Source organism: Mobula hypostoma, chromosome 19 (assembly GCF_963921235.1).
Source record: "Mobula hypostoma chromosome 19, sMobHyp1.1, whole genome shotgun sequence".
NCBI lineage: Eukaryota > Metazoa > Chordata > Chondrichthyes > Myliobatiformes > Myliobatidae > Mobula > Mobula hypostoma.
Genome location: NC_086115.1, coordinates 24390976 through 24407531, shown reverse-complemented (window position 1 = coordinate 24407531; position 16556 = coordinate 24390976). Strand labels below are relative to the sequence as shown.

Here is a 16556-nt window from a genome sequence, read left to right as displayed (position 1 = left end):
TCCTTCCTATGTCATTGGTACCAATATGTACCAAGATATGGCTGCTCCCCCTCCCCCTTCAAACTGCTGTGGATGTGATCCGAGATGTCCCTGACCCTGGCACCTGGGAGGCAACATGCCATCTAGGTGTCTTGTTTACATCCACAGAATCTCATTTGTTTCTCTGACTATTGAGTTCTCTAGCACTACTGCTCCCCTCTTCTCCCTCTTTCCCTTCTGCACCACAGACCCATACTCAGTGCCAGAAACCTGGTCTCCGTGGCATTCCTCTGGGAGGACAATCCCCACAACAGTATCCAAAGTGGTATATTTATTATTGATGGGATTAGCCATAGGGGTGTTCTGTGCTAAATGCCTATTCACCATCCCAATCCTTCTCCTGACAGTCACCCAGCTTCCTGCCTCCTGCAACTTAGGGGTGACTACTTCCCTGCAACTCCAATTGATAATCTCCTCACTCTCTGGTACAAGCCGAAGATCATCCAGCTGTTGCTCCAGATCCCCAACATAGTCTTTAAGAAGCTGCAGCTGGATGCACTTCATGCAGATGTAGTTCCCTGGGAGACTCTGGGTCTTCCAGGACTCCAACAACTGGCATGAAGAACACACAACGGCCATTTAAATTACATCAAGTGCCTCTGACACAGCAAGAAAAAAGGGAAACTTAACAGAAACTTACTCAGTCAACTTATCAAGAGCCAACACCTCTTCTGAGCCGAAGCCTCCCTTCAGCCAAAGCCCAATACTCCCATTCTTACCACTGGCCCACTCTCAACAATGGCCACTCAGTTTGTCCCTTCTGTACTTCTATTTGTTCCTCTCTGGACTGCTCCCACCACTGATTGGGCCACCAGAATGACACCAAATGCCCAAGAAACTCTTCTTTTAAACTAGTGCTGCCGACCTGCAAGGAACCTCCTTTCTGCACTGATGTCACCACTGATTGGTATGCTGGAATAACATCCCAATAATTATAGCTTAATTATGACACCTAGGCCTAAATTATATTTTTATATCTTAAGCTTGTGTATTTCTAGCCTCTCACTACCATATGTTTTAATCATTTCAAATGCAAATTTATTAGCTTCGAAAACTACTTAAATGTAACTCTGTCAAGAAAATTCTCATAGCCAAGGACAGTGAGCTTTCTTCTCCTCCACTTGTTATGTCTTATGGGCACAGGAAGGAACACCTTCCTTTGCATAAACGACACATAAAAATAAATTAGCACTCAATAGGCTGCAAAATATCAGCTTTGATACTGCGAATATTTTTCTAATCTTCAAAGATATTTGGCATTTAAAATTTCTTGCTTTAACTATTCACTCACTTAGGTTTATTTTTATTAAAAAAATAGTATACTTGTCACTTCCACAAACTGGTTCATGACTACCATATGGTACCCTGTCTAATGATGGTACATCATTACTTTCTATCTAGTTCTCTGCATAATCACCATAAGATAATCCTTTCATCAATGACTGTTGCTAAGCACAAGGTAGTTTTGGGCAGAGTAGCTTGTGGTTTTCATTACATGTCCCTAAGGCACTAATGTCTCCTCCTCCTCATCAGAGATTAATTGATTATTATTGACCAGGAAATTCCAAGGACTTTTTTTAGATACATATTTTGGGAAAGTTTCCAGCTTAAGGACTATTCCTGTTTTGTTATAAATAAGTCCAAATCTTACATCATGTTACTACAGAACAGTAAAGCAATGGTAAAGAAAGTAGACTTTTGGCCCACAGTATTAAGCCAACCTTTTAACCAACTCTAAGATCAATCTATATCTTCCCTTCCACATAGTCCTCTGTTACGTTTTGTAATTCCAAAACAAAACTAATCAAAAGAAAAACATGGAGCTGGGAATAACATGTACTTTTGGTTACGTACTTTAGTAAGGCACTCACTTGTGATGTGGTGGCATGATGACATATGCCATTCACGTACTTTTACAGATAATCCATAATGAATTAAAGAATGTTTAATCAAACAATATATTTATAATATTACTGAAATATTAAATACACATTTCTCCCTGCTTAGCTATAAACTCCAACTCAATATAAAATGCATCTCAACTTATGTACGATCACATACATATATATCTAAATATGCAGTATACTATATAATACAATGACGATATAGACAGACACAGCATATGTTATGTGATTATTACGGCATCGTGTCTTTGGAGGAGTGGCATGTTATGTGAGGTGTTAGTTCATTTGTTGTTCGAAAGCCGCTTCTACCTTGTCAGTTGTTGATTGGCCCATTTAAGGATGCAGTAGCTCTTTCCCATTGGTTGTCTGTTTATGGTTCCTGGCATCTGAAGAGTACAAGAATAGCATGTGCGATATACTTGGTCTCTTTTTTTTTCCTCTCTCCAGGGCCTGCTTCAGGCTGAAGTCGCAACAAGCGGTTAAGGACCATTGGGGAAGAGCGTAGCAGACAGAGGCAGGTCTCCCACAATAACTTAATTACGTACTCATTTGTGGCGTGCTTAACTTTGCAGTTTTATAACTTGGGAGATTTATTGGAACATCTGTTGAGTTAAAAGGGTTACCCAATTTTTATTATTGTAGTTTTGTGTAGCTTTAGGCAGCATAGATGAGCACTTGTTTAGCTATATGCCTGGTTAAGTGTTTCACTGTTCATTTATAAATAAACAGTTAATGTGCTCACTCAGAATCTGGGTCATTGCTTTGCTGCTGCTTATGCGTACAACAACTCTCAATCCCTGCATAAGGCAACCTCTGTTAAGGACAAATCCATCCTGGCGCTGGTAAAAATGGGGAACTGGAGTTTCCGCCGCACATGACAGCCATTTTGGGCTGCCACGTAGACCTGACACAGTGTTTGGTCTCTTCTGGTTTCCCTTTGGATCACCTCTACTATATTAGGGAGACTTTCAAGTTCAAGTTTAAATGTCATCCAACCATACACAAATACTCATGAACACACCCAAACAAAACAGTTACATTTCATTTGCATTAGGGAGAATTCATCAAGAGGGGTACCCTCTTTCGTACATTTTTCAGGTATTTCCTTTTCATGGGTAAAATGGACAATCCATCAGCATTTCCATAGTTAGTTGTGACCACCGTGTTGCCCATGGGCTCCACTCAACCTTGGAAAGAATTCCTTCAATTTCCATGTGATCTAGCTCACTGACAACCAGATGGGCTTTGTAAAACTTGCGTGTAGCATTTTCATTTAACACTATTTTACTCTTGATATGTTTGAGTTTTCCGAATGCCTTCCATGAACACTGCTGTGGCATTCAGTACCTTTCTTAATTTGCCTTCAGTTGACTTTATTGCAGGGGATGTGGCATGCAAGTGGTGGATAGATCTCCAATCAAGTTGTAGTTGTCTCATCTAATCATAACCCCACAATGTTGACCCTCCTGTTTTACCACATACAAGACCAATGTGGCTTGTTGGTTTTTGTATCTCACTGTTATGAACGTCATTCTCACAAGAGTTATCTTTTCTCCAGTATATGTTCTTAGTTGGATATCTGCAAGCTTTAGTTCAGTATCTTTGAAACCTCATTCAAACTCATTTTGTGGAATGATAGAAACTGAAACAGCTGAGCAGTGTCCAATTCCATTTTAATTAATTTACCATTCACTTTTGGTGTAAGCCATACTGTTTCTCTATTAGTTTTCAGTTTATCACAAGGCTACCCAGTCCTGTGTCGTTCTCATCGTTATCAGATTTTTCATTCACAGCATGCAGATTAGTGCTTTTTTGAAACTACAGTTTGACTTTTTATCTTCCCTGTGCAGTCCATTTACTTTTGTCTTCCCAACATGGTTTTTGTATGTGTCCCACCTTGATGCATTTTCTTCAAATGTCACCTTTAAACTTACATTGGGCTGGTGTACGTGAGCCCCTGCCACAACAGTAACACAACTTGTTCGGCCAGGCCAGCTTCTGTTTAGACACTGCAATTTGCATTTTTCATTTTTAAATCTTTTTATTAATTATTATTGAAAATCAACAAAAAAAACATTAATCAAGTCAACATATCAATATGTACAATAATTAAACAATCAAATAACTGATTAACCAAGCTAAACAATATATCAATAATGATAAAAAACAAAATGTCAAAACTGTTTTTTTTTTGTTCACGTTCATTTTCATTCCTGACTGCTACTCAATTGTGTCTCTGGTTGCTATTTGCATTGATAAAGTGATTTCAACTGCTTATTTAAATGAGATGTGCTTGAGTTAGGAGACATTTTTGAATGCTTATAGTAAGATTCCACAAACTAAGCGATCTTTCAGTGCATCATTAAGCCCGTCACTGAACTGATAATGCTTAAACAACTTCTTCAATTAAGCCACGTAAAATGAAACGGAGTCCCCCTCCTTTAGATTCCACTTATGAAACCTAAAGCGTCCAGTAATCAACAATGGTTTTGGTTCTAAATGTTCCTGCATTACGTTCACGATATCAGCAAAGCTATTTTTGGCCTGTTTGGTTGGAGCAGTTAAACTTCTATGCAAACTGTTTGTTCGATTTATTGCCCTCAGTAAAACTGGCACTTATTTCTCATCAGCTACTCCATTTGCTTTAAAATACTACTCAATTCGCTCTGTATACATCACCCAATTATCTTTTGTGCAATTAAACTTGTCTATCTTTCTGATGTAATCAGCCATTTGTGTTTCTTTTAATTTATGATTAACAACCAGTACTCACTGTTTATGAACCCATGAATTTGTCTGTTTAATGCCTTTTTTTATACTCTGTTTCGGTCCCTTCCCGAAGAAGCACATGCTACGCTTTTTTCAAAAAATCAACTGCTTCTCTCCTGTTGCAAAGAAAAACTGCTGCGTTTTTTTAAAAACTCTAATAACTCGCTACACTTAAACAGTTAGGTAGTTATCTCAGGTTTGTTTTAAAACTTACTTGTCACCACCGTTACATTTTGTAACTCAAATAAACGAATCAAAAGAAAACAAGGAACCAGGAATAGCTAGTACATTTAGTTTTTTAGTTTAGTGAAGTGCTCACTTATTTCGTAGTGGCGTGATGACATTTGCCATTCATGGATTTTTACATAAAACCCGCAATGAATTATTTAAACAAAGATTGCTTAATCAAATATATTTACAATATTATTGAAAAATTAAATACACATCCTCCATTTTTCTTTTATCCGTGTACCTATCTACAAGTCTCTTAAATGTCCCTCAAGTATCTGCCTCTACCAGCACCACCCCAACAGCACATTCCATGCACCAACCACTCTCTGTGTAAAAAGCCCATCTCTGACATTCACCTATACTTTCTTTCAATCGTCTTAATGATATGCCCTCTTATATCAGTCATTTTTATCCTGGAAAATAGCCACCGAATGTCTTTATGCCTCTTTATCATCTTGTACACGTCTATCAAGTCACCTCTCATCCTCCTTTGCTCCATGAGAGAAGATCTAGCTTACTCAACCTATTCTCATAAAATATGTTCTGTAAACTAGATGGCATCTTGGTAAATCTCCTCTGTACCATCTCTAAAGCTTTCGCATTCTTCTTATAATGAGGGGACCCAGAATTGAACACAATACCCAGAATTGCACCCTGAATCATTGAGGTCTTCCCCACTAATTGTGACAATTACTTGGATCCTTGTATATGAAGGGCCCGAAGCATTGTTCAGGATCTCTACCAGCCTTCCCAATCTCTTTGACCTACTACCATCAGGAAGGTGGTATAGGAGCATCAAAACTAGGACCGCCAGACTGGGTAACGACTTCTTCCCTCAGGCTGTGAGACCAATACCCTGCCATCAGCAAGGTCTTGTCATGAGGACAGTATGCTGTTTACTGTTTACCTGGGCTGCTCACTATATGCACCTTGAATTACATTTTACTAACTTTTTGTGGTAGTATTATGTTTTATGTACTGTGTGTGATAGCTGTTTTGTGGGTTCACCACGGTCTGGAGAACCTCCCATTGTAAAATAATCCAGTCAGTCATAGAGAGATGCAACTTCAGCCCACTGAGTTTACATTGATCACCCAAATTTTACACTAATCTTGCCCTAACGCATTCTATTGTCCACATAGATCGTAACACACATACACACTAAAATCAATTTTCAGTGTCCAATTAACTTAACAACCTGCACATTGTGGGATGCAAGAGGAAATCCACACTGTCACAGAGGGAGCACACCAACTCCACATAGAGAGCACCACAGGTCAGAACAGAACCAAAATCACAAGAGCTGTCAATAATTATAGAAACTTTTCCATTTGCTTCTAATATTTTACTTATAACCTTCCCAGTTATTCTATTTTCCCCTGATCTCACGTTACTTTGCCCGGTTTAATGTATAAATACTGAGTGTTCCATTGATAATTTAATTGTGGAAGTTAATTTTTTTAAATGGTATTAAGTTTGAAGTGAAAAACTTCAGTCAAATGAAAGATTAAAATATAACATTTCTATAGGGCCAAGAAAAAAAGATCTAGCCCATCAAGTGATTTAGGATTTTAAAAAACTAAAGAAAAGAGTCCAAAATCAAGTCAGTTTAGGAGCTCATTCACCCTGCTTATGGCTTTGCAGTAAGGTAATTGATTACACATCAGGTTGGCACAAAAAAAAATCGGCCTTCACTGGCAACATTGGTAAGAGTGCAAATATTCTGCAGGCACAGTGAAGATGAACTCTATTCAGGACAATAAAAAGTCAAATTAAGGAAATTTACTAATCTTAACATGTCTAAGTCCCTTTAAGAATTGAAAATTAAACTTCAAATTTAACACACTTTATGAACTGTAATTCATGTCCAATTTTAGCTTATACAACAACAGCATTCCCTTATCATCTAAGCAAACACACCACGTGCAAATTTTCCAGAATTACCTTTTCAAATGCCTCACTGTAAATAAGCACTCACATGTTACTCATTAGCTAAATAGATAATTCCATAGTTTTGTTAATAATTAATGATAATCAAAGTCATTGGGTACACTATTTAAATATGGAGACTGATTTTTCTCTATGCATTTTTCAAAAAGATGGAAAGATACCAGTATGTTAAACTGAAGAGATTAAGTAGTGAATTTTGGAAATGAGGGTAAAGATATCTAAAAGATGAGGCATGCTCAAGGACTTGAGAAAGAAATTGGAAACAGAATAGTGTATTTTAACGATAGATGCGGGTGATTTCTTCATAAAGAATGTGATAATGATGTTAGAAAATGTACGGGAAACTACCCAAGGCAAGACGTTGGGCTAGCTTTCATGAGGGGGACAAGGAATACAAGGTCTTATAACAAGAACTGTAATAGGAACAAGGAGGTAAAGAGATTTCAGTTAATGACCATGCTTTGAAAGCAGAGATGGGGCACATGCAACGTTTGGCATGGTATAAAGAATGCTGGGAGAGATAGAGCATCACCTTACATCAACCATAATAAAGTAGTGCAGGAATTCACACTTGTGAGAAAATGAAGGTGAAGTATACAAAGGAGTACTGTTTAAGAAAGTGGTTGGGTATGGGAGAAAAGAAAACCAAACATCATATTTCCAGGATGATGCTGAAGAACAGGTGAATGTAATCAGAAGCAAGTGAAACAACTAGCAATAAAGATCACCAATATAGTCTGAGACATTCAGCCCCACTCATTTGTGCTGATCAAGATGCCTACCTAAGCTAATCAATGTTCCTGCATTTACACCACTTCCCTCTATTCCTTTCCTGTCCATGTACTTGTTGAATGATATTTTGATCACTTTGATTATACCTGCCTGCACCACTTCCTAAGGCAGCTTGTTCTATACACCCACCTCTCTGTGTAGAGAAACTTGATCCTCAGATCATTTTCATTTCTCTTCTCATCTTAAACTTCTAGTTTCAGAATACCCCACACCACCTAGGAAAAAAAACGGTGGACTGTGACTATTACCCCATGTATGCCCCTCAATTTTATACATGTCTATAAAGTCACCCCTCAATCTGCTGCATTCCCATAAGAACAAAATCAGTCAATCCAACTCAAGTCCTTCATTCTAGGCAACATCCCAGGTGAATCGCTGTTGCATATTTTCTACTACATCACACCTATAATGTGGTGACCAGAACTACACACAATACTCCAAATCTAACGTCTTGTTCAGCAATAGCATTATGACCCAACTCATAAATGAAATAACCCTCCCCATGAAGGCAAGCAAGTTAAATGTCTCCTTCAACACTGTACCCACCCACATTGCTATTTTCAGGGAGCTATGAATTTGCACTCCAAGGTTCCTCTGTACATCAATGCTTAAAACTACTCTGCTGATACCACTATACATGTCCTGCCAGTACTGGATGACCCAGAAAATGTATTTTTGCCTCTCACTTTCTTAGATTTAAAGTCCATCTTCCACCACTCTGTCAAGCTTTCTAGCTGATCTACATCACTTAATCAACCATCCTCACTATCCAAAATTCCTTCAATCTTTATCAGCAAACAACTGACATTCTCATCAAAATCAGGTCTGAGAATCAGTTCTTGCAGTACATTATTGATTATAGCTTTCCAGTCAGAAAAAAAATCATCCATCACTACTCTCTTTTCCTATCACAAAGGCAATTTTGGATCCAATTTACCAAAGCATCCTGGATCACATAGGCCCTGACTTTCTGGACCAGACAACTGAGTGGCACTTTGTTAAAAGTCTTTCGAAAGTCTATGTCTACCATATCCTCACCACTTTGCCTTCTTCAATTTTCTTAGTAAGCTCCACTAATCAGATTTGTGATGTGCAATTTCCCAAGCATGAAATCATGCTGACTCTCCAAAATCAGTCCCTGCCTTTCCAAGAGATCCTAACTCCTATCCCCAACAATTTTTTTCAAACATCTCCCTATTACCAAGGCAAGGCTCACTGGCTTGTAGTCTCCTGACTTAACCATAATATGGGAACAGTAGCTCAACTGCAGTCCTCTCGCAGCTCATCCATAGCTAAACATTCTGCAAAAATCTCTTTCAGAGGCCCAACAATCTCTTTGCTTGCTTCCCATAGCACCCTGAGATAGATTTCATCAGGCCCAGGATTTTGTCCATCGTCATGTGCATTAAAATCTCAAACACCCCCTTTTCCAATACACATATGCTCCAGACCAGCAGTGCACACACTGCCCATCTCACGATACTTCTCTCCGGCAAAGCATTCATTCAGAATATCTCCTATATATCCTTTAGCTACATAAAGGCGGCCCTCTGGACGCTGAGGGAACTTCATCTTTCCCTAAGTACCCTCTTGCTTCTCATATATTTACAAAAAGTTTTGGAATCCTCTTCAATTCTGTTGGGCAGGGCTACTTCATGTTCCGCTTTGGCCTTCCTAACTGCTTTCTTTCTCGGTATGCATCAAAAGACTCATATAACGAACCTACACTTTCTTTTTTTTCCTGGTTAAACTTAAAATTTCTTTTAACCACACTTCTCTAATCTTGTTACCCTTGCTTCTTCGCATTACAGGATCATGCTGCCTCCGAATTCTTACCACAGGTTGAAACTTTCAGGTATGGCATGTTTTGTATCTGTTGCACTAATTAGCTAATTTCAACTAAGATCTTCACAATCTGTACCTAGTTATTCTCCCTGTGAAACATTTGCATTGTCAGTTGATGGCATTTCCAATTTACTAAGAATCCAGGTTAACAGTGGTTTTCAGGAACTAACCTCTACACAATCTGTGGAATGCTCTATATTAGATTAAAAAAAAGATAATTAGAGAAAATTGATCAGAAGCAATTTTATAGTCCAGCATATTCTATGGTCCATCACAAGTTACATCCCAAAAATGCTGACTAGAGTTTCAGCCTGTATTTGCTTTTATGTGACTCTCATTTATTGCATGTTGTTTTTTCCACCTCTCACAGCTGCTTTCAATCTATTTTCACTAGGACTTATACTATTGAAATCGGCCCCCCACCAATTTAAAACTTAACTCTGAGTCCAACCTTTTCCACAACTAGTTTAAAGCTTTCTGAATTGAGTGCACTGTTCACCAAGGGTTACTACTCTACTTGCCCACCCTTATTCTCTGAAACGAGGTCAAGTACAGCTTCCTTCCTGGCGGGACACTTGATATACTGCTTGAAAAAACCTTGCAAAATGCATTTAACTAATTCAACCCCATCTATGTCTCTGATACCAAGGAAATTGCAGACAATTTTGAGGAAGTTTAAATTATCCACTACAACCTTATTGCTTTTACATCATGCTGCTATTTCTCTAAATATTTGCTCTTCCAAGTCCTACTGATTATTTGGAGGCCTATAGTATAATCCCAAAGTGATCACTCCTTTCTTATTTCTAAGTTCTACCCATGTACCTTCATTTGCTGATCCTGCCAGTATATTCTCCCTCAGTACAGTTGTAATGCTCTCCCGAATCAGCAAAGTAACATCTCTTCCCTTTTGGAAGACTCCTCCCTCCCCCCCACCCCCACAACCCGACCAATGGTCAGGCCTGAAAGATCATTGGAAGCTAACTCCTGTCCTTTCTTCAGCCACAATATTATAATTGCACATGCTGATCCGTGCTCTCAGCTCATCCATTTCACCTTCAAGGCTCCCTGCATTAAAATAAATGCAGTTAAGCTCATCAGCTTTCTAATGTTTCCCAATCCATCCCTGGCTGCTGTGCATACTGGAACTGCCTGCTCTATTTACTGCATAAGCTTCTCTCTACCCTCCTGCTGCAGTGTTATTTTGGCTTCCACCCCCTGCATCACTCGGTTAAACAACCCAAACACCACTTGATGAACCTCCCTGACAGGGATTAGTCATCATAGGTGCAACCCATCCTTCTAGTACTGGTCATCTCTGCTCCTGAAGATGTACACTTATACCTTAAAACCTGACTTCTGCACCAGCTCCTTCTGATTTCTAAACTCATTATTGCATGATACAGGAAGTAATCCTGGTCCAACTAATCTGAGAACTATCACCAAGTCAACTACTTGTCAGAAACTTGAGTTAGTCTGCACATCCTGGAATTGGAGAGAGCTAAGTGGATGATAGTGATTAAATGAGGAGAATAAATATTAACCTTGATTTCAAGGCAACTTAGCAGAGCAAACAATTGATTACAATGTTAACAGATGCAGATATTTTATTACAAATGGAAGGCAAGATGTTGGGAATTATCAAGTACAATTATAAATAATGTGGGATATACCATTTCCATGTTATAAGTTGTGAAAAATATTAGAAAGTGGCCAGGAAAATGTATGGTCAGGAATGTCTTTGAACATGGGTACAAGAGATTATCTAGTTCACCAAATTAAGACAGAGGGAAGGGGGGTGGGCTACATCAGAAACTGCAATCACCATGGATGAGAGGCATCTTAGCAAACAGGCTAAGAAAGGATTTTTCAAGTAGAAATCAGAGTGGTGGGGGATTAAGGGAGTTAGATTAGAAAACGGCATATATACAGGAAACACAATTGTATGTATAATAAAAAAGATGAGTTGTTTACTGAACAAAGAACCATGGGTGACATAATGATTTTGACAATTTAAAATATCTTGCTAAAATACACTGCCAGAAAGTACATCAGGATGGAGAGAGAACAAGGAATAAGATGTTATCATTTAAGAATGCAATTTCAGTCAATTCACTGGCAATCAAAAACTTTGTTTCATGGCAAGCAAGTATTCCAAATGCGAAAGTGGATGAATGCTGTTCCACTGGCAGAGCTCATGCAAACAATGACAGGAAAACCAAAGAAGATTGATGAGGTCAGCTTCAACCAGAGAGTTAACTAGGAAAGGTAATGGAGCGGTTGTGGTTTTATTGCTGAAATGAGGTCAATAATGTGTGCATCCGCTTACGCAATTATCAACACTACAATAAACTGTCACAGATCATGCTTATTACAAAGCAGGTCATTTTCAAATATTGCACATCTAATTTAATAAAATATTTCCATTCCATTAAGAAAAGTTGAAATATTTTGTCATTTTCTGACATGGCAAAAAATTGATCACTATCCTACCTGGTAGACTTGGAAAGCACTATCCCCAGGTATAAAATTCAGTTGTTTATCCACGAAGAATTCTATTGCAATTAATAAATGAAGCACAGGCTTTCCCACTACGGACTTGAATGTCTAAAGAAAATTTAAAAAACCTTGGTTGGTTGAAGCTTGATTAGTGCTGCAATTAAACTTTACATTTTGGCACAGATTCCAAAATTAGTTTTAAAAATAGTTAAACTGTCTTAATATATTATGTAAATACCCAACAAAAATACAAATTTTTGAAATTTATTTCAAGAGGACTGATGAAAGGCCATCAATCTGAAACAGGAGCTACGTATTTCCTCTCCACAAAGGATGCTTGACATGGGAAGCATTTCAAACATTTTCTGTTTTCATTTCAAATTTCCAGCATCCATAGCATTCAACTTCTGCATAATATTTTAATTCAAGCACTCTACATACAAGATAGTCATTGAATTGGAATGCTAGTCATACAGATTAGAAGCAAATATTATTGTTTTTTTATTGTCTAGCACTTCATAATCCAGATTCAAGCATGACCACATGTGAAAATAAATCAACTGTAGGCATTACCACAATAAATAAACTAAAGCTTACAACACTTTTTTAAATGGTCATCATGTACACGAGATAAGGATTCAAAATTACTGTATGTCATTGTGTTGTAACTGTAAAACATACAGAAGCACAAGTCCTTTAAATTACTACTCAGTATAAAATATTCATGTAATGTAGTATATAGTCCGAAGAAGTACTAAGAAACAACTTCAATGGCTCCTTTTAAATCAATAAAAAAATAAAGAAAGAAACAACTTCAATGAAAGAAGATTTAGATCGGATTTTGCCTTCAGTCCTGAAGAAATGGTAATTATGCTGACGGCCAATTATCTCTCACCTTATTATGAACTACTGGCATTTGGCAATATTAGACCACAAGACATAGGAGCAGAATTTGGCCATTTGGCCCATCGAGTCTGCTCCACCATTCAATCACGGCTGATCCTTTCCCCTCTTCCCCCCCCGCCCCCCAGCCCCAATCCCCGGCCTTTTCCCCATAACCTTTGATGCCATGTCCAATCAAGAACCTATCAAGCTCTACTTCAAATACACCCAATGACCTTACATCCACAGCTGCCTGTAGTAATAAATTCCACAAGCTCTGGCTAAAGAAATTTCTCTGCATCCCTGTTTTAAATGGACACCCCTCTTTCCTGAGGCTGTGCCCTCTTGTCCTAGACACCCCCAACATGGGAAACATCCTATCCTCATCTACCATAGAGGCCTTTCAACATTCAATGAGATCCCCACCCATCCTTCTAAATTCAAGTACAGACCCAGAGCTATCAAACATTCCTCACATGATAACTCTTCCATTCCTGAAATCATCCTTGTGAACTTCCTCTGAACCCTCTCCAATGCCAGCACATCTTTTCTTAGATGAGGAGACCAAAACTGTTTGCACTACTCAAGCGTGGCCTCATGAGTGCCTTATAAAGCCTCAGCATCACATCCCTGCTCTTGTATTCTAGACCTCTTGAAATTAATGCTAACATTGCAATTGCCTTCCACACCTCTGGCTCAACCTGCAAGTTAACCTTCAGGGTGTTCTACACAAGGACTCCCAAGTCCCTCTGCATCTCAAATTTTGGGATTTCCTCCCCATTTAGAAAATAGCCTGCAGATTTATTTCTTCTACCAACGTGCATGACTATGCATTTTCCAATATTATATTTTATTTGCCACTTTCTTGCCCATTCTCCTAATCTGTCCAAGTCCTTCTGCAGCCTGTTTCCTCAACACTACCTGCCCCTCCACCAATCTTTGTATCATCTGCAACCTTGGCAACAAAGCCATCTATATCATCTAAGTCATTGATACAGAGCATAAAAAGAAGCGGTCCCAACACCGACCCCTGCGGAACACCACTACTCACTGGCAGCCAACCAGAAAAGGATCCTTTTATTCCCACTCACTGCCTCCTACTAATAAGCAATGCTCTAACCATGCCAGTAACTTTACTGGTAATACCACAAGCTCTTAACTTGGTAAGCACCCTCATGTGTGGCACCTTGTCAAAGGCCTTCGGAAAGTCTAAATATACAACATCCACTACATCCCCTTTATCTATCCTACATGTAATCTCCTCAAAGAATTCCAACAGATTTGTCAGATGAGATTTCCCATAAGGAAACCTTGCTGATTTTCTCCTATCTTGTCCTGTGTCACTAAGTACTCCATAACCTCATCCTTAACAACTGACTCCAAAATCTTCTCAACCACTAAGGTCAGGCTAACTGGTCTATAACTTCCTTTCTGCTGCCTTTGTCCTTTCTTAAAGAGTGGAGTGACATTTGCAATTTTCCAGTCCTCTGGCACCATGCCAGAGTCCAATGATTTTTGAAAGATTATTACTAATACCGCCACAATCTCTATTGCTACCTTTTTCAGAACCCTAGGGTGCAGTTCATCTGGTTCAGGTGTACCCTTAGGTCTTTTAGCTGTTTGAGCACCTTCCCCTTTGTAATAGTAAGTGCACTCACTTCCCTTCCCTTGCACCCTTCAAAATCTGGCACACTGCTAGTGTCTTCCACAGTGAGGACATTAGATCATTAGATCATGAAACTGACAATAGCTTCAAGAATTCCATGCATATATAGCTCATGTGAGATTCCCATAATTGCTGACAGTGATTCAACTCTACAACTTTGTTTTATAACACATGGTTGAAAATCAATTGAAATGACCAATTGTTCAGATATTTATTAGCCTTACCGTGAATTGTCAAAAAATATGACATTTTGTTGCATGAGGTGCAAGGAAGTTTTGTTTTAAATGACATAAACAGCCATAATTACTGCTTGTATAAAAAAAGTAGGAATACGAACCCACACTACCATTTCACAAACCTATGCTGAACTAACTAGAAGCAGAACTTCACATTCTCATCTACCCACAGTAACTTTTCACTCCCTTGTATATCAAGTATCAAAGACACAGTTCTACAAACAAATGATATAATAATATTTTTTGAAAGTCTAAAATTTCCTGAAAACAGCAAATCACTTGAATGGGTAGTTTAATTTAAAATCAGCAGCATTCAATCATTTGCACATGACATAAGTATAGATTTCTGTTGCTAGTCTTTCAACTATCATCCAACAAAAATGGAAATAGAGAAAATGGAGGTTTGTGGCTTGATCCAGAGCTGCATGTACTGCACTGAAAGCTTGGCAGTTTTCCACTTAAGTGCCACAAGTACAAAATTTCCACACAATTGCCAAAATCACATGCTTACTGAACATTCCCCTTTGCTTTCCCAATCACATAGCAACATTCTGGATTCCAGGAGCAAAGAAAACTTGAAGTGAATTAGTTTTTAATGCTGCAAAATTTGCTTAGACAAATAAACAGTCAGCCCAATCATTCCAAAGGAAAGAGCATAGAACACAGAATAGGACAGCATAGCAACACACTCTTTGGACCTCAATGCTGCGCCAAATTAAACTATTAATTAGGTGCAAAACTAAACTCAACCTCTGCCTACACAATGTTCATTTCTCTCCCGAAATATCTACAAAGGACTATGAAAAATTTACATTTAGATTTTAATAAAATAAATTTACTTAAATACTGCCAAATTTATGCAAAGATGTTGAGAGTTTAATGGAGACTCTTCTTGATGATAGTCACTCATATGTTGTGATTGTTACTTGTGGCCATGCATGAATGTTGTGCTAGCATAGAAGGTATAATTTGCTGAGCATTTGCAAATGAAATGAAGATCAAACAAGGTACCTACTTCTAACCTTAAGGAAAGTCTTTGATGAAGCATATGAGCTGGCACTTGGACAATACTGACAGGTATATCGGCAGTCTTATCCTGGGACTAGAGTGATTGACCTCCATCAACGATAACCATCTTCCCCTTTATGGCTTACAAGTTTAATCATCTTAGTATTTTTCTCAATATCTAATAACTTCAATTTTACTTTGATTTTTGATGCTACAAACTATAAAATACCAGATGACAGCAAGGGCTGTTACTCTCATCTCACTTTTGTTGTTCAATTATTTGGTCCATATATGGATCAAGATCTGGAGCACAATGGTCCAGAAAAATAAAACACAATAGATATTAGGCTACTGATCAGTAAGTACTGATCAGTAAGTGCTGCTCGACAGCACTATTGAAGATACCTTCCTTCACTCTCCAGGCAATTAAGTTTAAACCGAATGGGCACTAAACAGCCAGAATGGATTTTTCTTGCTTTTTTTTTTGTGAACAGGAGCTACCTACGCAACTTCCCACATCATACAGCTCATGCCACAACATTAACTGTACTGGAACAGCTTAACTAGATATACAGCTAGTTCTGAATTGGCCTTCAGTGCTACATCTCAAATCAAATTTAAATAACATTCAAACCATACATAGGTACAGCCAAACAAAACAGCATTCCCCTGGAGCCAAGGTGTAACACATTCAAAATAGCAAGCAAACACTCAGAAATAGTGAATAACATAATT

At 38.4% G+C, this 16556-nt stretch overlaps 1 protein-coding gene across 7 annotated transcripts in view; it reads right to left on the bottom strand.

The window, feature by feature from the left end:
* The window catches only part of jmjd1cb (jumonji domain containing 1Cb), a 200990-nt gene that overhangs the window by 88708 nt on the left and 95726 nt on the right, over window positions 1-16556 (bottom strand). For 4 of the 7 annotated variants that reach the window (XM_063071549.1, XM_063071550.1, XM_063071551.1 and 1 more), the window contains one exon: window positions 12024-12137. The exons of 2 other annotated variants lie outside the window; for them this stretch is intronic. In XM_063071549.1, coding sequence (XP_062927619.1) covers window positions 12024-12137 — 114 coding nt within the window. Of the gene's footprint in view, window positions 1-12023; window positions 12138-15828; window positions 15876-16556 lie in introns of those variants that run through there. One more of the 7 variants, XM_063071553.1, reaches the window with a different exon arrangement.